Raw genomic sequence first — 19,633 nt, forward strand, 5'->3', positions numbered from 1 at the left:
AATAGAAAATTCATTCATTTTGTTGGTGACGTTTTGAAAATTACATATCAACATATGTATGTATCGGACGATATTCATATTGTTTTTTTTTTGTCTTTTGAACTTATTTTGACATTTCTCCATTTTATCGAGCAAAAGTTTTTCTCTCATTCTTATATCTCTTTTTAAGAAACACAAGACGTCAAAATGTATCGCTTCAAAAGAGTTAAATGTGCACACATCCTTATTAACTCATTATTTATATATGTCATTAGTCAAGAATCTGTCATCATAACCATAATGAATCCGTTTTTAATAACATAAATGCAGATGTAGGCAATAAATTATGGTCATTGAAGTTTCTTGTATTGTGATAATTTTTGAAACTCATTATTCATATGATCCCATCAAAAAATAACAAATGTCAATTTGAAAAGGATATTATCGGATAATTTACACGTCGATGGTAAGAAATGGTAAGGATTCAATGAAATTGTACATTTAACAACACAATTTACTAAGAGCTTTGAATTTTACTATTTTTTGAATATTTATCAATGGATATTGCAAAAATTGTAATCATTTGAATGTTAAAAAATAATAATTCCGTTTTATTAAAAACAGAGCATTCGAACACGTCTAAATATCATTTTTTTCTCTAATGGAAAATACGTTGAACTTTAAATCGTAAAAATTGAAAGTCCACGTGTTGGCTGCCAGGTGCCGATACTCCATGTTTCAATAAGTCTTAATTTGAAGCAGCAATTTTAATTAAAATCAGACCATCTTAAGAGTGACAGTTTGTAAAAAAAACAGATCTATTAATTTGAAATTTTAGAAACTCATATATGTATTTTCTTTCGTGAAAAATAAAACAAAGCAAACAGAACTCTTAATTTGAGGTGTCAGAAAACCTGAAGTCATAAAAAGACATACATTTTAAGTAACACTTTGTAAAGAAAATCAAAGCAAACAAATCTAGGACTTAAAACGTCAAAAACCCAAAAGCCCTATACCTTAATTTAAAGTTTTCATTTTTATTAACAACGGAGTTTTTGAAAACGTCCAAACACTGACACTTCGAGAAAATAAAACAAAGCAAACAGATCTATCCATTTAAAATGCCATAACCTCATACCAAGTAGCTATTTTTATTTAAAATGACGCATCTGAACAAGTCTAATCAGTGACACTTCGTAAAAAAAAAGAACAAAACAAACCGGCTATTAATTAGAAAGGTCAGAAACTCATGAATCCTAAATTTAATTTTGAAACAGCCAAAATAACAGTAAAAAAGCAAACAGTACTATTTATTTGAAATGTCATAAACTCAAACCAATTAGCAATTTTTATTTAAAATCGAGCATCTGAACAAGTCTAAAACTTAACAGTTCATAAAAAAAGCAAAACAATTTATTGAGAGATCTGAACTTTACACGATAGAATGTTTTTTTTTTAAATATTTGCCAATTTACTAGCTATTCAAAAATCTTTATCCTTTTCCCTTATAATAAAAATGGAGCAACTGATCAGGTTTAAACAGTGACATTTAATGAAAAAAGATAAAATCAAACAGACCTAAAAATCTGAAATGTCAGAATCTTATTAATCCTAGATCTAAATTTTAAGTAGCTATTTTGTATTAAAAACATAACACTTTAACACACCTAAAAAGTTTAAAAAAAAACAAACAAACCTATTAATTTGAAATGTCATAAACTTAGACCAATTAGCTATTTTTAATTTAAATCGAGCATCTGGACAGATCTAAAACATAATAGTTCATAAGAAAACAAAACAATTTATTGTTTTTTTAAAATTTGCCAATTTACTGGCCTTTCAAAAATCTGGATCCTAATCCCTTTTAATAAAAACGGAGCATCTGATTAAGTTTAAATATTGACATTTAATGAAAAAATATCAAAGCAAACAGACCTAAAAATTTGAAATGTCAGAATCTTATAAATCCTAGATCTAAATTTGAAGTATAGCCATTTTGTATTAAAAAAAAACACCTGAACACGCCTAAAAATTAAAAAAAAAAAAACAAACAGATCTATTAATTTGAAATGTCAAAAACGCAGACCTTTACACGGAAGTAGCCATTTTGTAATTTTGACTTTAGTTGAATGTTACGTGATAGTAAGATGCTCAAATCACTTCAATTATTCAATAAGTGGTTTAAAATTGTGTTCTAATAGTTAAGACTAATTTATGAATAAGTGTGCCAAAAGATTTTCAATTGAATTTTTGTTCATAGACAAACCTTGACTACTTTTATGATAAATCAAGTCCCCTCATAGATTCAATTCGAATTTAAAGGAACTACAAATTATCATATTTAACCGATCTATCTCAATAACCACAGGGAAATGCATGAATTAATTTCTTCAATTGCGGTTTTCAAACATAGGAAACAGCACAAGTTCAAGGTACCTTCCCAACTCGGCCATGCGCACACGACCATTGTGCAAAAATAAAATTAAACCAAATCACAAACAAAACAATGAATTGCGAATTTTTTGTTTATCGGATCTTTTACTCAAAGGTAAATGTTTATTTCGCGACTGAAGTATTATGTTGGACCTCGATCATTTTCAAGAGCATGGCACTCGAAAATAAATATTTGACATTGCATCTTTCCTGTAAATATAGGTACGAGATATTCAACCCCATTTTTGCGAAATTCCAAAAAATCAAAAAACTCATGTTATGTAATGCATCAGAGGTAATTAAAATTAAAACTCCGATTGCATTCAAACAATGTCAAAAACAAGCTCTTATTTGACACACCAAAAGAGAGTATTCATACGAGTAGAAGAAGTTTTGTTTATTCAAAGGGGTTGCGAAAAAATTAAAAACCAACATTCAACCCTAAGCCTAAACCACATTCAAAAGATACGAAGTGTAGGCATTTACAATATGAAGCTATACAAACCGAAAGGCTGCAATACTTTTTCATCAACAATTTTACTGTATTTGCCATCAAAGATCAAAAAATGAATGCTCTGAATTAAATGTCATAATCCCAGGAATCATATCACCATCACTAAATTTAAAAAAAGGGTGAATTCTTCATTCTTACATAAAGGGTACACCTTCGCAATAAAATTATATCCCTATGTATCTGTTCATAAAAACCAACAACAACTGAAAATGACAAGAAAAATATTTGCCCAGAAATAGGTAGGTACCTTATACCTAAAGGGTTGAAAAAGCAATTTTCAAAACAAAAAAAAAAAGTTAAGTATCGTAAATCATGACATACACAGAAAACAATCCGAGACGGAAGTGATGTTCACACACGGAACTCAGGAACACAGAGGTGCACCGAAAATCCCAGGTGCTGAAAGTATATAAATCCCAAATTTTCAGAAGATAGTAAATTTTCTTCCAATTTAGATCCTCGAATGGATGGATCCCTGTATTCGAGAGTATACCAATTCAATGTGGTGAGACGCGAAACTATAAATCATTTTACGATGAGTCGACCTAAATCAAAATCATAGATGAAACTAGGTTTAAAAAAATAAGGACGGAACTGGCTCTTTAGTGCGTTTGTCCTGTCCAGTATTTTCATTTTCCGATTTTCGGACAATGGATGAGAAAAAATTATTTTGCAGTTAGGATTTGTCACGCGCCTTTAGGGAATTCAAAAAAAAACAACAAAACAATTTCAATTCATATGCATATCAAAAAAAGGACGACACAAAAATGCGTGCCTGGCCTTCCTATAGGTAGTTACACAAAAAGTAAAAACCGATCAACCTTGGTTCACCCCAAGAATGCAAATCACTTTTTTATCCTATAGATATCCTCCTCTCCTGTAGACACATTTATCTTATAGGACGTCAGAGAGCTATAAGTGGTGCAACATAATTTTAAGTCAAACACAAGGGTCCTGGGGTTGCTTTTAAAATATACAAGCTCACTCACATAAGTGGGAATAAATGTTCCGATAATTTATGCCCTTTCTTTCTCTACAACAATAGAAAAACAATTTTTGCAAAATTTTGCCAAAGATATAATAATTACGTATCTATATCTCTACCTCTACCAAAACCTTTCTGTCTGTCTTTTGTCTAGTATGCAAAGAAATTAAATTGATAGTCCTTTTTTCAGTTCGTTGTCCTTTAATTGATGTCATAAAATTTTACGAGCCCTTGTACAACTTTATATTCGAATTTTTATTTAATTTTATAGCTTTTTTAGGCAAATCGATTCCCAGGTGTTTTACATCATTCCAATTCCAATTCTATCAAATGTGCAAAATGAAATAAACCCAAAGCTATTAGCACACTCCTCTTTTAAGATTTCTTTTTGTTTAAATATTTCTTTTTGTTTAAATCATTGGCGTGTGTTTTAAATAAATATTTTTGATTCGAAAATAGCCGTTCATTTATCAAATTGGAGAAGAGTGTTTACATGATTGAAAATTACAATAATTTATAAACCCAGACCCCCAGACCTTTGCCTGCCACAGCAGAAATCTCAAGCCCACCCGACTTCTGTTAACTTCTGTGGTTTTAGTTTACAGAAACGTTCGTTGGTCGTTGGCTCATGAATTAATTTAAATTTAATTTTTCTTTCATATTATTTGATCGAACTCTGGCCTCAATTTTGATTTGTTTGTTACTTTTATGAAATTGTTGAAATACGAACGGAAGTACGTAGTAATTATGATTAACTGAAAATATTCGCAAATGTATGCAAACAAAAATTAATAATAATTAAAAATCAGTTATCCGTGGGAAAAAAGTTCCTAATAATTGAACCGAAAATATATTTTTTGTAAACAAAATAAAAATCATGAAGTTATGGAAGATCGGGAGAAAGTTCTTCGACGTCATCAGCTAAAATTATATCTAATAAAAGACTATAGCGCTCTGTTTTTTGGTTTTCAAAATTAATTTCTAATTATTGTTAATTTTCATAACAGAGTGATGGCTGTCGAATATTGAATTGATCAGAAAGAGATGATTATACATTAAAATGTAAATGTTTTTTATTAAGATTTATCAAGTGATTATATAGATGAGTATAATTAAAATTCAAATTTAAGGTGCATATATATACTCAGACATATGTTTTTTATTAATTTGATGTTTATTGTTAAGTTTAATTGATGTTAAATTTGATATAATTAATGTTATGGGGAAAACAAGAGATATGAAGTCTTTGATTGGTGAAGCATTTAAACAAAACGTTTATTCTAGGTTTTGTTTATATTGTTTTACTTATCTTCAAGACAAACTTCATCTACTTATCTTAAATGATTTTATTAGAAAATTATAGTTTAAGGCAGCAGCACAGTTTTAAGTTACAAAAGTACTTCATGTTCATCAACAAAAAGAATTATACGCCTATCGTAAATGTCAAATATCAGTTGATATTGATATTTGAAAGTTGATAGTTGATAGGTGATAGTTGATAGTTGATAGTTGATAGTTGATAGTTGAGAGTTGATAGTTGATAGTTGATAGTTGATAGTTGATAGTTGATAGTTGATAGTTGATAGTTGATAGTTGATAGTTGATAGTTGATAGTTGATAGTTGATAGTTGATAGTTGATAGTTGATAGTTGATAGTTGATAGTTGATAGTTGATAGTTGATAGTTGATAGTTGATAGTTGATAGTTGATAGTTGATAGTTGATAGTTGATAGTTGATAGTTGATAGTTGATAGTTGATAGTTGATAGTTGATAGTTGATAGTTGATAGTTGATAGTTGATAGTTGATAGGTGATAGTTGATAGTTGATAGTTGATAGTTTATAATTGATAGTTGGTAATTAATAATTGATAGTTGATAGTTGATAGTTGAGAGTTGAGAGTTGAGAGTTGATAGTATCTGTTCAACTAGTTGATAGTTGATAATTGATAGTTGATAGTTGATAGTTGATAGTTGATAGTTGATAGTTGATAGTTGATAGTTGATAGTTGATAGTTGATAGTTGATAGTTGATAGTTGATAGTTGATAGTTGATAGTTGATAGTTGATAGTTGATAGTTGATAGTTGATAGTTGATAGTTGATAGTTAATAGTTGATAGTTGATAGTTGATAGTTGATAGTTGATAGTTGAGAGTTGATAGTTGATAGTTGATAGTTGATAGTTGATAGTTGATAGTTGATAGTTGATAGTTGATAGTTGATAGTTGATAGTTGATAGTTGATAGTTGATAGTTGATAGTTGATAGTTGATAGTTGATAGTTGATAGTTGATAGTTGATAGGTGATAGTTGATAGTTGATAGTTGATAGTTTATAATTGATAGTTGGTAATTAATAATTGATAGTTGATAGTTGATAGTTGAGAGTTGAGAGTTGATAGTATCTGTTCAACTAGTTGATAGTTGATAATTGATAGTTGATAGTTGATAGTTGATAGTTGATAGTTGATAGTTGATAGTTGATAGTTGATAGTTGATAGTTGATAGTTGATAGTTGATAGTTGATAGTTGATAGTTGATAGTTGATAGTTGATAGTTGATAGTTGATAGTTGATAGTTGATAGTTGATAGTTGATAGTTGATAGGTGATAGTTGATAGTTGATAGTTGATAGTTTATAATTGATAGTTGGTAATTAATAATTGATAGTTGATAGTTGAGAGTTGATAGTATCTGTTCAACTAGTTGATAGTTGATAGTTGATAGTTGATAGTTGATAATTGATAGTTGATAGTTGATAGTTGATAGCTGATAGTTGATAAATATTAAAATTACTATTTATTTTTAATTTATTGCAATTGAGGGGTGTGTTTTTTGCTTTTTTGTTTTGAGTTGAACAAGAGTTTTAGTCGGTGTTAAAAAACAGGAATAGACAGTTGGAATAGAGTTAAGTATATATTGAAATTTTTAAATTATTGTAGAAGGTGACAATCGAACAAATTACTATTTTTTTAACATTTACTTGAATAATTTTTTCTTTTCGTAGTCATAATCAGATATGGAATTATGTTGCATAACATAATTTGGTAACTTGGCAGAAAAGCTGCCAAAAAACTAGTGTCATATTAATTACATGTGATTGTAATTTTTTCTGTTTTAAAATCTGCTTAATTTATGCTTAGCAAGCAAAGTTTATTGCGAAAGAACATCTGAAATATTGTACACTTTCACTTAAACAATGACAGTAGACATGTTTTTAAAGCGAACATTTTTCACAAGTGTGTACAAACGTTAACGCACATTCCACGTTTCACAAGTGTGGATAAACCTTAACGTACATTGCACGTCATTCATTAAACTTTTGGCTAACTTACATCTGCTTTAGAAATGTTTATAAATTCAGATTTGAGATCCAACAAAAGCAGAACAATTGTAAAAAATATGTTCACAAAAGTCATAATTGACATTAGCGTCATTAAAGAATTTAGAATCTCTTTTTGTCTGGCTTGTTCAAACAATATTGGATTGATACTTAAAATTGCCCTCATGCAGGTCTGATTACATTCTACAGAATCGGTTTCATTAATGCAAAAAAACAGCAGAGAAAGACGATTGTAAAAAAGCAGATTTTCAAAGCTTATGAAAACAATCAATAGCATCATGAGTATTGATGATTTTTTACTGATGTCCAGAATTCAACAATTTGAATACTAACATTGACCAAAAATAATAGGCTAATAATTCAAATCATCATATTTTACTTATGTTGAAAAAAAGCAAAGTATCCACGAACACATCCCTAGATAATAAAAACCTAAAAACTTTCACATAAAACAAATTTTTCTGAAAGTCAATATAGTTTTATGATATTGTAAACATTAAAAAATATCTTCAGTACTTCGATGTTGTTAAAAGCAATCATCGTAATAATAATAATAGGGATCATTGAAAATGTCTATCATTGAAAAATGTGTCCTGATTGAAATCCACATTAAAATTTAAAAAAAAATAACTGTCATATCAAATTGCTTACCTCAGAAAAAATTCTTCGAGTGAATTCCAAAACACAAGTAAAATATCATTCAAACACTTATTTCGGATTGATTTCAATGATAGCTATAATTTGTACCTTACTGTGTACACTTTTGGTTCGCTGTGAAAAATGATCTAAATTGATGTATTTACCAGTTTAATCGTTTTTGTAAAGTTCTTTAAAATGTTTTTGACAGTATTAAGTTATAAATGTAACTTTTCTCAAAATGCTGAGAACATCATCAATATTTTGAAAAAGCTCTGAGATTTTGTGATTTAAATATTTTTATTTATATTTTTGTGGTTAATGTTTGACTTATGAGTCCGTTGTTTTGCACTTTAACCCTTGTTTAACCATTGATTAACTAATTCATATTTCATTGACTGAATGAAAAAACTGCACTAAATGAATAAAAACATTTCATATTTAAAGTTTTAACTTTATTTTTGAAGAAGTCTTCGATTGAATTAATTTTGTTTCTATGTTTCCGTTGGTAGCTTTAATTTGTCTTCATTATGGATATAAATCTTCCGTTTAATTAGAAGACAATTTTTGAAATCTTTACTCTCATATTCTTATTTTTCTCATAACTTTATGAATTTACAAATTGTATATAAATTCTACTTTTCTATTACTACAAAACCCGGAATTGTATATTATAATTAAATCTTCGTGGAAAGAAGAAAAAATTCAAGAAAAAAAAAACCTTTTAGCATAAATTCTTTTTAAAAGTGCAGCAGAAATAAAAACTAATACACAGCCTCCACAAAAATGGTCATACCTTACCCGTCTCATTAGAATATCACAATTCACAATTAAAAGCAGGCGTAAACGAAGGCGGAAACTGCGGATATAAAAAAACCTACATTTAAGTGTTCATTTAAATCTACGTATAAATTCATTTACAAACAATGAACTTAAATTTCCTTTTTTTTACTATAATTTTATTATTAGGCATGTGAATATAATACAGTGGTGGCGGTGGTGTCGGCGTCACTGTCAGAGGCTATCTCAAATCTCCTTTTTTTAAAATAAATTTTCATTTTACAAAAACTATACAAGAACAAAAACATCAAAAAAGGGAGATGGTGCTGGATAAGGTTGAACTACATCACCATCGTCCTCATCTAACTTCTTTTAAAAAAGGGACTCATTTTAGGTTTTTCTCGGGTTTTGTTTGAATATTTCTTCTCTTTAATTTTATATTATAATTCATGCATACACGTATCTAGGTAGAATATATACATATGTATTTACATTTAAAATATTAAAAAATAAGGGAAAGATTAAAAGATTTGATATAATTTATTCATTTTCAATTGTTTCCGAATTGTTATTGCATTTTGTCAAGAACTTTTTGAGCCACATATGTACACGCGCATAAATCTTTTATTTCAAAAAAAATTGTAATTTTTATAAATTCAGTGAATTACAAAATTTATGTATATCCACACGTCTCGTTATCGTCATATAGACAGAACAGAAGTACGGAAACGTGTTAATTTATGCTTTTTCGCCGAAAATATAATAAAAATTGACAACCAATTCACATCATGGCGTCAATGTGAATATTTAAATGTCAAATATCTCTCTCACTTTGCTTTTTGGGGGAAGTGTAATTCCGCTTTAAAATTCAGTCAGTGTCCCAAAACGAAAGAGGAAGAGAGATTGGGAGAGTGAGTGTAAGAAAGGAACACAAAGCATCCACACGCATTTACAAACAAAAAAGTTAACCAAATAAGTTAAGGCTATAATTCATCAGATACAAAAACAATGATTGATTTTTTGACACATAAAATGGTTACACAAAACAAAAAACAATGAGAAAATTCATTTCGAAGTGTGTTGAATGACAATGAGAAAGGATTTGTTTTGACAGAATCTAAAAGAAAAGAGAGACAAATCACTTTAGGAAGACAGAGATACACAGAGACAGTGATGATGACAACTCAAACCTATAAGAAAGGATCTGCCTTAAAAGGGATTTCGATTTAATTTCATATACGCACACAGCCGGTGTAGAACACCTACGATACGTCCTGGTCCTACATACGATGAATATCTAATTTCTTGAATTAAGCCAATTAGGCAATGTCACTCTTAGAATGAATACGGCCTTCAGGTTCAGTTTAGACATTTTTCCTTTATATGGGTATGGACAATACGATTTGTTAAACAATTGATTTGCTTCATAAAATTAGGAGCTTCATTTTTCAAAATAATATAGACAATTATTTCTTGGAAGAAAAACAGTCATGCGTTTGTCGAATGAATGAAAGATGGTAGGTTCCTTTATAAAATGAATTTTCAATTTATTCACTGTCCCTGTGGATGTAGCTTCTTACATCTCGGTTGATGTGATTTAGGGCATCCTGAGTTTGGCATGTCTTTGAAATTCTTTTTTTTTTTCTTTATTAAATTTATTTGATCTCTAACATTTTTCTTCATGATAAGAGGTTGGTACCTACATTAAAATTAGTATGCGGGTGGCATAATTTAAATACAGGGTCGTTATAGGTTTCTTTTTGACAACGCTGAGTGAAATAGTATTGACGTAAGTTAATTTAAATAAACACACCTTTTAGGTGAATGAAAAATTGTTTAAAAAAGGAATCGTTTATTTAAAGAGACCTTAATAACAATATTACAAATGGATTGAAGTTTAATAAAAGTTAACTTTGCCTTTAAAAGAGGGATGAAGATTCTGAAATTGAATATTAATTTCATTACTTAGAAACAAACAAAAAATTTAAAACCATTTAGGAAAATGAAAAAGCAATATTAAATAATTAAAAAAGATGATTTTTATATTGGTAACGATTCTACCATTTTATTAGAATTAAAGTCACAACTGTTGTTAGTTAGCTAAATCCCATTAACTGAATTTTGAGTGTCTGACTTTTCAAACAAGTTAAATTTAGTTCTGTTTGCTTTGTTTTTTTATTTCACAGCGAACTGTCACTTCTAAGATGTGTTCGCGTACATCGTTTTGAATAAAAATGAGGATTTGAACTTTGATAATTAGTGAAATGCGAAGCCCTTTACACTTGTCATTATAAACCTAATTCAAAATCTTATTGACATGTTCCGGAAAATGTACATGCTTAGGACATTTAAACACGAAATTTACCATAAGAGAAAATTTGTTTTCCTCGGTGAATAGGAAGTGGAATGCACATTTTGTGAAGCAACAATAATTTTCTTGTTTGCAAATAATCAAGTCGGAAGTTTTTATGGTTCATACTTCCTACACCCACAAAATTCTTAGTTTATAAACAGACCTTTCAAATTAAGACATCAAACTTCAAAGTGTTTCCTTATTTGTTTTTCTTTTCTGTGAAAAAGTTACAAACAAATCACACAAAAAAAGCAAACATTGAAGGGAAAATTTCTGTCATCTTCTTCCTGTTTACAGCAATTTATTTTCCTCTTTTCCGATTCACGCATACGTCGCAAATGCCAAACAAGGCAAATGTCACATAACAACAACAATTGATTCTCATTCTATTGAGAAAATTCTATTTCCGATTAATCATCAGATCAGAAAGAGGCAATGCGAAAAACAAAAACAATGAGGAAGTACAAATGACCTACAATTTATACTTTACTCTGATTTATTTTTTTTTCTCTTCCTGCATAAAGTGTTCAATTATCCGACGAACAGATCAATGGCCGATCGCATCGTAGAGAATCAATCAATTCACTTGTAACCGCAATTTGCAATTATTTTTATTTTATCTTGTTTTTCAAATAGAAAAAAGAAATAATATATCTTAAGGGTTCGTTGCAGCAACACGGAATTGAAAATTGATCTTTTATGTGATCTTGATGTTCTACTTTGTTGCTTTCAAGAATCTTAATACAAATTTAATTACTGAATGCAAAATTTAAGGAATTCTGACTTTATAACAATTAAGGTGTGAAAATTCAATTTCTTTGATGAATGAAGTTAGCGAACAGAACTTGTTGAATATTCAATTTCTTTTGTGAATGAAGCTAGCGAACAGAATTTCTGAAAAAAACTTCATGAACATTGAAGAAATCGAACAGAACTTCTTGAAAATTCCATTTCTTTGGTATTTTAAAGTAGTCGAACAGAACTTGTCAATAAAGGAGCAGTTCGGTAAAGCACAACATAATGATCAAGTAATCTCGAAGCATTTTCTCCATGTTTTGACAGTCATGCATATTGACATAAAATAAACACTCTAATGGAACTTTAGACAACAGGTTATTTCAATTTCCTCAGAAGATCATTTGTGATTGCTGTGACATGACGTAGAAGTCATTTTTTATCTCCTGCACTCTCCATGCTGCAATTCAAGTAACTTTTTTACTTGTCACATTGATTTTGTAACACAAGCTTGCGAATTGGAGTGAATTATTTATTATTAAAAATAAAGAACAGCACCAACAACCAGTCAAGAGTGAAGTAACAAAATAATAATAATAGACGGGATACATGAGAAAAGCCCAGAGTTCCAAGTACCTTACCTTCTTGGTATGTGGTCCAGTCTTGGCTATCGGGGGACAGGAACATGTACCCAAAGTGGCATTTATTTGCCTGAGAAAATTTTAGACGAGAGGAACACAAAAAAAAAACATATGTGGGAAGCAGGAATTCTGTTGAACAAGGGGCTTGAAATATGCGCACAAACCTTAGGAGTTAGGACATTAAATCACTTGAGATATATAGACGACTGACTGTGTTTCTGTTGTCGTCCCCGTCCATGCGGTGGCATAGCTTATTAGTGGGCAGGTATTTCGGTCAACAACACTGCATGTGATTTGAGACAATAGACCACCTTACATTGTTCATTGGAATCTTGATGGAATTGTTTTAGAACTTGCCTTTTTTTCCAAGTAAAATTTTACATAGATAAAGACGATTGTTATGAGTGCATAGATTGTCTAGAGGAGATCTTGTAGAGTCTTAAAGCTCACATTGCTTGAATTTGTACAAATTGAATATCTGTTAACATGAGATGAAATATAATAATGGACCATCTGGCAGCGCAGTAGAATTTTATCAAATAGAGTTTTGAAATTTTGAATTACAAATTCACAACTTTAACAAAGGCATTTATAAGAATTATAATTTATGACGTAAAAATCTGAATTAAATGGTATTCTTTGTCCATTTGAACACGTCTAAAAAGTGACAGTTCCTCAAAATAAGAAAACAAACCAGAATGTGAGAAACAGGTCTATCCATTTGAAATGTTAGAAACTGAATTTAAAGTTACCAGTTCGTGATTTTTATTTTAGTAAAATGTTAAGAAATAAATGAAATTCAAAAAACGTACATATTTTTAAAATTTAAACTTACTGTGATGTCTTTAATGGTTCAAAAGTTTCCGTCATTACATTTTAATTCTACTTCGAACTCATAAGACACGTCCAGGAATTCAATGTCATATCCATGATCATTACTTTGTCAAGTGGGCAAGTTCCATCTTTCGGAACTTTTAAATCACATTTTGGAAATATTTATAAAGACAAGCTTACAATTTGAATCTACATGTGAACACGTCTTAAAAGTGACAGTTTGTGAAGAAAAAAACGAACAAACCTAAGGAACCGACCTAAGTGAACACGTCTTAAAAGTGACAGGTTGTGAACAAAAAAATCAAACAAACCTTAATCTAAACAACCGACCTATAAAATGTCAAAAAGCTCAGAAGTACCGAAAATGAACACGTGTGTATTTCTAGTAATTGGACTTGATGAGACTTTTCTAAAAGTATTAAAAGAAAAACTTCCAATGAAGCTGCTTAAGTAATTGACAAAAGAATATTACGTTTTTCATAAAAGCAAACAGGTTCGTTTTGCTCAATTAACTGTGAATAATCTATAAATCGTAAAGAACTTCTCCGCCAACAAAAACTTCAAAGACTTTATTATGTCATCCATTCTTCATGCTACAATTTTCTGTCTAATTTATATCCTTGCTAATCAACTTTTCTTCCCCGCATTTTGCAAATAAAAACACAAGAAAAACCCAGAAAAAAAATTTTAAAATTTACCTTCAAAAAATACAACAAAATCACTCAAATTATTCCCATGATTCTTGTGAAAAAAAAACTTTAAATTTATGTGCAAATAAAAAAACAAAATAAAATTCAAATACTCCCAATCTAATCCACATCACGTTTATGGTTGATTTATATTCAAAAGATACAATATCTTGTATCTATCACTTTTTCTTCTAATTTCGTTTCGGTAATAAAAATGTTTCTTATTCATTAATTTTGGTTAAATTACAATCTTCTATATTTTCTTCGCCTTGACCATTTTTCTATAGAAAAACAAGTTTTATTTTTATTTTAAATTTCTTTCAACACTTACACACATATAAATGAAAAAGGATCTCTATGCGCAATGCGTCTATGGCCTTTCTACCTAGCAGCGATGACATTTAATCCCTTTTAAGACGTTCAGAAAACTAGTTTCGTTTTTCTTTGTTCTTTCTTCAAGTAATGATGGAAAACCAGTAGAAATTAGATTTCCACTTTCACGAATCATTTCCCTTTCTAAGGGAAAAATAATACAAAATCGGTCCATCGTAAGACCACGAAGACGGCAAACGGCGATAAGGACGTCGTCGTCGCACCACAAAACAAGGCTAGCCTTAACCATCATGGTCGTCGTCGTCATTAGTGGTAGAAACTTCAAACTCCATTAATCAAATTGTTATAAGATGCATCTCTTCAAGGAACAATAGACGTTTCTTTTTCGTTTGGTGGAAATTATTACCGCGAGTTTAGTTACCGCGGCGTTATTTGATTTTATATGGTGTAATGACAAGAACCATTTGCAAACTGCTATACAACAAAAAAGGACTTACAAGGATACGTAATTCTTCTTTTTATTTTAATAAAATAAAAAGGGTTGATGAAGTAAAATTTTCTCACGAATTGTTATTTCGCGTTGACTTCTTATAAGACTTACAACGAGTCCGGGTAAGATCTTGTACATAGGTATATAAGACTTGAGATGATGATGATGGGCGGCCACGGCGGCGCTATTATTTGTTCCTAGGACGACGACAAACGCAAATGAATAATAGGATGTTGTATGCGAACACAATGCAAAATGGATTTTCTTATACACTTTTTATTATATTTGTATAAATGAAGTGTCCTGAACAAATTGTGTGTGTGTTTTTTCCTTTTTTAGTTAAATTTCTTTTATGGGGTAGGTAAGGTCTTGAGTCTTCACGTATTGTTCGTGAGCGTGAATATTTACCTAATTACACATGGTTCTCTATTTTTTCACATTCCTCCCTGCTGAGAAGACGACGCGAATTTTTTAACGTTCAATTCTATTTTTTGTGTCCTTTATTAACTTTCAAACTCAGGACATTACAGGAAAACAAATTTCATTTATCAGTTTGAATAAATCAAATAATATGTGTATACCCTTTAATTATAGGCCCATATATTGTTGCAAAGTCGATGACATTATTAATTTGCCTATAAGTTACCTACTCCTTTTTTTATCAGCTACTTATCAGCAGGACATGCATTTTGTTCATTCTGCACGCTATGGAGAGGTTTACATGGGTTATGCATATTCATGTCCCATGTCCTGTATCATATTCGGTTCATGGAAATTCGGTAGGTGACGAAAAAAGGAAAAAAGAAAAGATTTTTATCGTGAATACAACAAAAAAAATTAAACTAGTTTTCCCCTAAAATTTTTCATTTCCCATTCGCTTTGTGAAAAATTTCACAGTCCAAAGGTTGTAGTTAATTGTGTATTGACAGCCTAATGGGATTATTTATTTAAATTTATCTTTTTTTTGTTGAGAGGGTAACATTGTTTTTTTTCTATGATTTTTTGTTTGTATCTAGAATACTGGAGTAGATTTTGTCTTTACGACTTCTTCGAATCACAACGTTTTCTAAGATATTAAAATATTAAACTTAAGTTAAAATGACAAAATAATTCTAATTACTTTTAGTAATTTGCTGAATCTTTGTGACTTCTGAGTTTCTGACATTTCAAATGATTGGGTCTGTTTTGCAGAATTAGGTTTGTTTGATTTGTAATTTTTTTTTCTCGAACTGTCACTTGTTAGACATGTTCAAGTGCACCATTTCTAATAAAAGAAAATTAATATCTTACTTTTGGGAAAAGACTTAAAATGTGGGTAAAATTTTTAAAATTAATTATCTTCTATCTTCAAAAGTAGTTAGAAACATTACAAAAACAAGGATGCGACCCACTCTTGCCTGTCTGTCGATATTTTAAAAGATACTTGAAATTTATGTTTTATCAGTTTTTATAGGTTTTCATTGTCAGTTGTGTTTTCTAAAAATGTAACTATATTTTAAAAAATTAGCAACTACAAAATTTAAGTCTTCGCTTTCGTTTTGCTCACTACTTAATTGTAAATTCCTTTTTTTAAACGGGCATCCAAACATGTCTAACCAAACAGTGACAGTTCGTTAAAATGAACAAAGAAACCTGTAGGCTGGACCATTCCATCCATTGCTAATTGACAGATGCCATACGAATTTATCAAATTGCCAAAACTTTAAATAGCCATTTCCTGATTTTAACTGAATCCAAATGCAAAGAAAGAATACAAGATGTTAAGATCGTTTAAAATTGGTAGGTTTTCGTTTTTTTTAATAAAACAAACTGTCAATTGGATTTTTCTAAAAATGTTACTATATGTTAAAAACAATGGCGCAAAATTTAAAACAAACCTAACGACTACAAAATTTAAAACCTTTCCTTTCATTTTGCTAAGTAATTATTTGCTAATTTATTTTTGTTTTAAACGGGCATCCAAACATGTCTAAACAAACAGTGACAGTTCGTTAAAATGAACAAAGAAAACAAACTTAAACGGACCTATTAATTGCTATTCACAACTGTAGGCTTGTCCATTCCATCCACTGCTTATTGACAGATGCCATAAGAATTTATCAAATTGATAAAAGTTTAAGTAACCATTCCATTATTTAACTTTATGAAAATGTTAAGAAAGAGAGCAATATATTAAAGTCTTTTCAAATTAGCTTAATCATTTTTTACTAAATCCCAAAAAAGGACTTTTATATTTTACTAACTCGTTTAAAATTTAGCGCCAATGATTTTTTAAAGTGAAAAATAGTAAAATAAAAATAGTAAAAAACAAAATATTAAAATATTTGTGATTGTTGCCAAGCCCTTTGATTCTAAACTTAATGTTTTCAAATTTAAGAAGTATTTTGTTTGGGTTTTTACTTTTTGAAAAATAATTAGATTATTAGGCGGTAGGGGGTATACATTTTTGTTCTTTACTTTCTTACTTACTTACATTACTTTGTCAGTTTTAACCTTGAATTTTTGTTTCGAATTTACACCAATTTGGTATCACTTTGTTTCGAATTTACACCAATTTGGTATCACTTACAAACAAATGACAACTATCGTGAAATGTCAAAATGTTCAATTTGACAAATCGCATTGATTACAATAACTTTTTATGCAAAGTCATTGTTAGCGTAATGATATTTAAAATAAGAAACATTTTGCCCTCAAGCTCATCCATAGCCTTAAGGTGTTATTTGAACTTTCAACCTACACAAAACAAACAAACCCTACACAAAATGTCATTTCCTGGGAACAACTAATAAAATTCTTCCAATTGTTTAGTTTTCGTGATTCAATTTTCAATTTTTATTGCTTTTTTGTTGCTCCTTCGATTTTGTCATCAACTACACTAAAACTAATATCACACAATGACAAAGATTGAGTCCTTTTTCTGATGTAAGGAAAAAAACGCCTTTCCTTTTTCACGCCCACGCACTTTGTTATACACTTCTTAATTGCTTCTCTTTATTTTTGTCCGTCCAATCTTCCTTAAAGTGCTTGTTCCCTCCCATGTAAGGAATGGTAACAGTATACTAGAGATAGTCCTTTGCTTGCGATGTTGTATCTTATTGTCGAGGTGTTGATGTTTATATTGATCCTAGAGAGTGGAGTGTTTGATATAGCCAGTGGCATAAGTAGAAGTAGAAGGAGCAGTTGTTGGCAGATGATGACACAATCCCCGTCGTCGTCTTCGTATCCTGGCGAAGGATATTTATTCAGTGTTGTGTGCAATATGTCATCGCGGCATAAAGAAGATAAGCCGCGGTGCCTCTACCATCGTCATTGGTATAGGTATACTTTCTAGATACGAGTATGGTGTCCTATGTTCAGTTCAAAATAAACAAAAATGTATAAAACTAAAAAAAGAAGAAAAAACACAAGATATGGAAGTGGAGTGGAAGCTGTTGCGATGATGGGAATGAATCATTCTTCCCAGGAGTATACTTACTCACATTGACAAGACAGACTATTAATTTTCTTGATTTCTTTCTGCGTTAAGGGTCCTTTTTTTCCTTTTCAAAATACGACGAGTATAACCTCGAAACACAACAACGGAAACATAAATTCCTATCCTTGACGTCGATTAAGAGAACGCATAACAACGACAAATCCTGATCCCAATCCCGACCATGAGTCCCGGTACAAATTGTTTTGTTTACAAGCCGCGGATGCAGAACCAAATGAAACAAGCGAAAAAGTAAATCAAACTCTATAAATCGGAATTGCTTGCAGTAAATAGTGCCCTATCGTCAAAAGACCCTTGATTCCTTATTCTTATTCTTATTCTTATTCTTATACCTTACCTTTTCGTTGCCAGCCAAGTTGCCATTCTTCACTTACTTTAGGTAAGGCCTTGCATAAAATTCAGTTCATTCAAAATGCGAGAAAGAGGAAATCAAAGGGCATACTTCCTCTGTTCGAGTACCGTGAATGATGGAACACCACCAAGTCGCTGTCAGTTGATGCTATTGTATAATAGCGTGCACTAAATGCTGTACACTTCACATACCTTTTTATACCTCTTCTCTCAATACCGTCTTCACCTTTAGAAACCACCTTTAACTGTGGTTTCTTGGTTCTTTAATTGAGTCTTTGATTGATATAGAGGGTTCTTGATAGCCTCTGGTTAGTTTTTGAGAAGGAATATAGTTAGCCTCTTATTTTATAGTGAAACATTACTTCCCATTGAGTTCTGTAATCGAGTGTAAAATTATAATGGTTTGCTTTTATTTTCTTCCAGACGACAACATGCCTGGGCAACACAGAAAGGAGGTGGCAGTGTGACACATAGCCCAGAAAGATTGCGTGGAACAACACACGATCTGTTTGAGATTTTGGAAAGAGTGCAGTGTTCGCGACTAGACGATCAGAGATGTCCTTTGCCGGCGTATTTTTCTCAGGTATGTTTGATTTTTATAAATTTTAAATTCACCTAAAAAGAAACAATACCAAAACTCCTCCATTCATCTACGACGACGACGGAAGGATATTTATGGTACATTTTATGGAATGTTGTTTCATTGAACCTTGAAAGGAATTTCATGTCATAGAACGATTGAATCACGTACAGATGTTTGATGTCAAGTCAAGTCTCGGTGATGTATACGAGGGTGACGTTTTATTATATGTCTATTTCTACCTCTCTCTCTTTTTGACATCCCTTCATATCCATCTACGAGTATAAGAGCATGAATAAAGCACTGTCAGAGTAACACATAACATAAAGTCAGGAGAGGATAGGACCTTTTGACATTTGGTGTGGTTATTTATATGTATCCATAAAATCTCGAAACAAACGCGTGCCACACCAGGAATTAGTTAACTCAATGCGGATAGTTTATCCTGATTTGTGGGATGCTTTT

General features: G+C 30.5%; 1 protein-coding gene across 3 annotated transcripts in view; it reads left to right on the forward strand.

Moving 5' to 3' along the window:
- Nucleotides 1-19,633, forward strand: part of LOC129948796 (rap1 GTPase-activating protein 1) — a 215,390-nt gene that overhangs the window by 100,548 nt on the left and 95,209 nt on the right. For all 3 annotated transcript variants that reach the window (XM_056059833.1, XM_056059834.1, XM_056059835.1), the window contains one exon: nucleotides 19,012-19,171. In XM_056059833.1, coding sequence (XP_055915808.1) covers nucleotides 19,012-19,171 — 160 coding nt within the window. The remainder of the gene's footprint in view (nucleotides 1-19,011; nucleotides 19,172-19,633) is intronic.

This window comes from Eupeodes corollae, chromosome 3 (genome assembly GCF_945859685.1).
Source record: "Eupeodes corollae chromosome 3, idEupCoro1.1, whole genome shotgun sequence".
Classification (NCBI taxonomy): Eukaryota; Metazoa; Arthropoda; class Insecta; order Diptera; family Syrphidae; genus Eupeodes; species Eupeodes corollae.